The sequence below is a fragment of the Phocoena phocoena genome, chromosome 1 (assembly GCF_963924675.1).
Source record: "Phocoena phocoena chromosome 1, mPhoPho1.1, whole genome shotgun sequence".
NCBI lineage: Eukaryota > Metazoa > Chordata > Mammalia > Artiodactyla > Phocoenidae > Phocoena > Phocoena phocoena.
The window spans coordinates 115838860-115843184 of NC_089219.1; the positions used below are offsets into that span (position 1 = coordinate 115838860).

General features: G+C 42.4%; 1 protein-coding gene across 1 annotated transcript; it reads left to right on the plus strand.

The window, feature by feature from the left end:
• The first annotated feature begins 275 nt into the window (after positions 1 to 275).
• On the plus strand, positions 276 to 1134 carry LOC136132204 (olfactory receptor 10J5-like). Its single transcript, XM_065889097.1, is given in 2 exon segments — positions 276 to 437; positions 439 to 1134. Coding segments are annotated over 2 exon segments (762 nt in total). The 5' UTR covers positions 276 to 371.
• The last annotated feature ends 3191 nt before the right edge of the window (positions 1135 to 4325 follow it).

Below are 4325 nucleotides of genomic sequence, written 5' to 3' on the forward strand. Positions count from 1 at the left end.
TAGAGCTATGCCAGCACCCTCCTGATTATACAGTGAGGAAATAGACTCGTGTGTGTGTGCATGCATGTGTGTGTGTGTGTGTGTGTGTGTCCCCACACTTCTCTCTCTATCCCTGTTTTAGAGGCCACGATGGGAATTTCTCCATGTTGACTCCCTGCATTGCTTTCAGGCACTGAAACTGAAGAATGCAGAGAAAAAACCTCACAGAAGTGACAGAGTCACAGAAGTGACAGAGTCACATTTTCCTAGGATTCTCCAGATTCCATGAACACCAGATCACCCTCTTTGCAGTTTTTCTCATCCTGTATACATTAACCCTGGCTGGCAATGCCATCATCGTGACCATTATCCACATTGATTGTCACCTCCACATGCCCATATACTTCTTCCTGAGCATCCTGGCCAGTTCAGAGACTGTGTACACATTGGTCCACCATTCCACGGATGCTCTCTGGCCTCATAGCCCAGAACCAGCCAATCTCCTTGGCAGGCTGTACCACTCAAGTGTTCTTCTTTGTTACCTTAGCCATCAACAACCGCTTTCTGCTCACAGTGATGGGATATGACCACTATGTGACCATCTGCAACCCCCTGAGATACACACTCATCATTAGCAAGAGGGTGTGTGTCCAGCTGATGTGTGGAGCCTTCAGCACTGGCCTGGCCATGGCAGCTGTCCAGGTGACATCCATATTTACCTTACCATTTTGTCACAGATTGGTTGGTCATTTCTTCTGTGACATCCTCCCTGTCAAAAAACTCTCCTGGATTGATACCACTGTCAATGAGATCATCAATTTTGTTGTCAGTTTATCAGTGATCCTGGTTCCCATGGGCCTGGTCTTCATCTCCTACGTTCTTATCATCTCCACCATCCTCAATACCGCCTCAGCCGAGGGCCAGAAGAAGGCCTTTGCCATATGTGCCTCCCACCTCACCACGGTCATGGTCCACTACAGTTGTGCCTCCACTGACTACCTCAAGCCTAAGTCAGAAAATTCTGTAGAACAAGACCTCCTTCTCTCAGTGACCTACACCATCATCACTCCCCTTCTGAACTGTGTTGTTTACAGTCTGAGGAACAAGAAGGTCAAGGATTCCCTACGCAGAGCTGTGGGCAGAAACATTTCTTAATCCACTGACCCTTTGTATAAAGAGCAGTATGTGTTCTCATTGCATCCAACCTCACAAGTCTGTCCTGTGCAGTCTATCCTGTAATGAGATGTGCACAACTTGCTTCAGCACCCTTATTACAAAAATCACCATCTTTGCCTCCACATATTTCAAACTTTTGTCCAGGCATTTTCAACTGGGCATTTAAGAGGTGAGGAAGGTGGGCATGATTTTTTAAAAAGCATACCAGATTTCCAGGGTAGGGCAGGGGACTTCTTAAAAGCATATTAAATGTGGTCATTTTATGTTTGAAAAAAATTTTTTTAATCTCTATTACTTTCAAAATACAACCTGCAGAAAATAAAACTGGATAAAATCTTCCCAGCAGGATAATAGTAAACAGTAAGGAAGAAAATTATACTAGAACCTTTGGGAAAGGTGAGATGCATGTTATTTTTTTTAATTAAGAAAGTTGGAAATCACTGGTTTAGCCCTTGAAATTTCAGCCTTTATTATTTGATTTACCCTAGAGGCTTTGCTTCCATCCAATATGGTCTTCAGAATGCTGACCAAGGCTGTAAATGGTGAACAGCTCTTGTCTCTCTGTGCTAATCCAGTTCTCTCTGGCTGCTGGTTCTCTCCATGGAGTCAGCTTCTCTCTAGTCATGAAGAATAACAAGTTGTTCAAAAAAGAGCTCTACCCTATTTGGAGTGAGAATCATAAAGGTATTCTTCATTGGCACACACCACGGCACTTCCTGGATAACACCAAAAAGAAAAAATAGAACAAAACCAACAGCACCAGCAGTCAGAAGTAGTTCAGAGATTTGTTTAATCACTCAATTCACCAAAAAAAGGCTAAAAAGAAAATAATCTCTACTTCTACTAGTGTCTCTTTAAGGAAACCATGTTTTTCCCCAGGGCTTCCCGGGAGTTTTTCTGGTTTCATGCCACTGGTACATACCTGCTATACTGTTGTCTTGGGTGGTGCTAGGGGGAGTCAAAGACTCTTTTGTCCGTGCATCTTTCTACTAAAGTATTTTGTGTTAAAAATGTTTCTCTGCTCATCCCTTAATGTTCTTTGTCTTCTTACTGAAGGGAGTGATTTCCTTTCCCTCTACTGAGAAGGGGTAGGTAACATCCAAGGAGCTCATCTAGAGTACGATCTAGCTTTACAGACTTTTGAGATCCTAGGTGGGAAGACCATACTTCTTTCAAGGTCTGGTCATCTCTTTCTAGCTTCTGTCCAGTGTCTTTGAAATTTCTGCAGCATAAGAAGCAAGGCTTCCTACAGAAGCTTTTGAGAGGTCAAGAGCTCGGTCTGAGAGTCCTGGACTTGTCATAGGTCTTCCCTGACAGTGCTCTCAGGATCAGTCCACCCCGCAGCCATCCCCCCCCCACACTCATAGACGACATCCCCTGAGGAATAGACGCATGCCTTCCTCCAGAATGAGAATGAGTCTCCTTGACACTATAAACGGACCCCCTCTCACTACCACCAAGACTACCTATAGGGCTGACTCTTAATTGTTACCCATCCTCCTCAATTCCCTCTGGACTAGCAACTGCTCTTAGATCTGTCCTTTTGTATGAAGAAGGAAGGCTGTGGGACAGGGAGGGTCAGTGTGAGCAGGAAAGTGGGGTAACAATGAGAAGCTGGGTGGTGGTCAAACCTATTCTAACCATGTGCAGCTGCAGCGGCTGCCTCCCCCTGCTCATTACTCCCTTTCGACTTCTCCACGGAGCCATTCTTTCAGCAGTCCAGGGATCAAAGACCAAAGGTTTCTCCAGTGTTCTTCCTCCATCTCAATGCCCACAACAACAGATACATCACATGCCCCATGTGTAATTAGAAGTTAAACATCAGAGTTGGGCCCAAGCAGAGCTGCCAGAAAAGATGAGTCTGAAACCTTGAAGGAAAAACATCTCCTTCTCCAGATCTGTTGCCTACAATGACTCAACTACATGTGCAATTTATAAAAATATATGTGCTGCTTTTTTTAGATAATAAGCTGCTGCATTATGTGGTAGGAAGGGTAGATGACCTGGAATCACAAGTCCTGAGTTCAGGTCCTGGCTCTATCCCCATCAGCACATTTTATGAAGATAATGTTTTTCATTCTGCCTCACTAGCCATCAAAAACAGTTTTAATGCCCTTACCTATTTATCCTGTGCTGTTATCCTGTTTATAAATGCTGCCTTACATTTTCTAGAGCAGTATCATTTACCTCATTCCCACCTAGGCAATTTGTTGATCTTTCTTATTTGCCCCAAAAGTTCTTTGTGCAAAATTATATTAGGATAGCACTTTTCCCATTGTGCTTTCGTTGCTTACTTGTGAGTCTGTTTCTATCACTGAATCACAAGCATATTGGGATCAGGAACTGTTTCTCTCACTGTTAAACCCTGTGCCTGGTACAGTGCTGGGTAGAATGGGTGCTTAATAGTTAAGTACCGACTGTGTACCAAGCACTATGCTTGGACTTGCTGGCAAGTTTTGATCAGCTAGACACACCTGCCCTGCCTTTCTGTGTCCTCTGCAGTTGGCCCTCACCTAAAAACAAAGAGTAATAAACAGATTCATAGCGACAGGGTCACTTGGTTCTATACTTCCTCCTTCCCTGGATTTTCTATAAGCCAACTGCTCAGTTGCTTCAAGACCCTTCTCACTGTCAGTATTAATTTAGTCATTGCACTATTAATCCCTTAGCAACACAGAACTAAAACAGTTGAGTTTTTTTCATTAAAGAATATGGAGTTACCATTAAAAAAATCATTTCTACCCATACTATGGTATAACCTTCAAAGCTTATTTAAAAAGAAATAAGTTTTTAAACAAAGAGTGATATGCTATATAAAATTAAGAATCAGGACACTTATCATAAGGTCCTAAGTAAAATAAGTCAGACAAATACTGTATGAGCTCACTCATATGTGGAATCTTAAAAAAAAAAAAAAAAAAAAACCTCATAGAAAAAGAGAACAGGTTGGTGGTTGCCAGAGGCAGGGTTTGGGGAAATTGAATGAAGGCAGTCAAAAGGTACAAACTTCCAGTTATGAGATAAATTAAGTTCTGAGGATGTAGCAAACAACATGATGACTCTAGGTAACAATACTGTATTACATATTTGAAAGTTGCTGAGAGAGTAGATCTTAAAAGTTCTCATCACAAGGGAAAAAAATTTTGTACCTACATGTGGTAATAGATGTT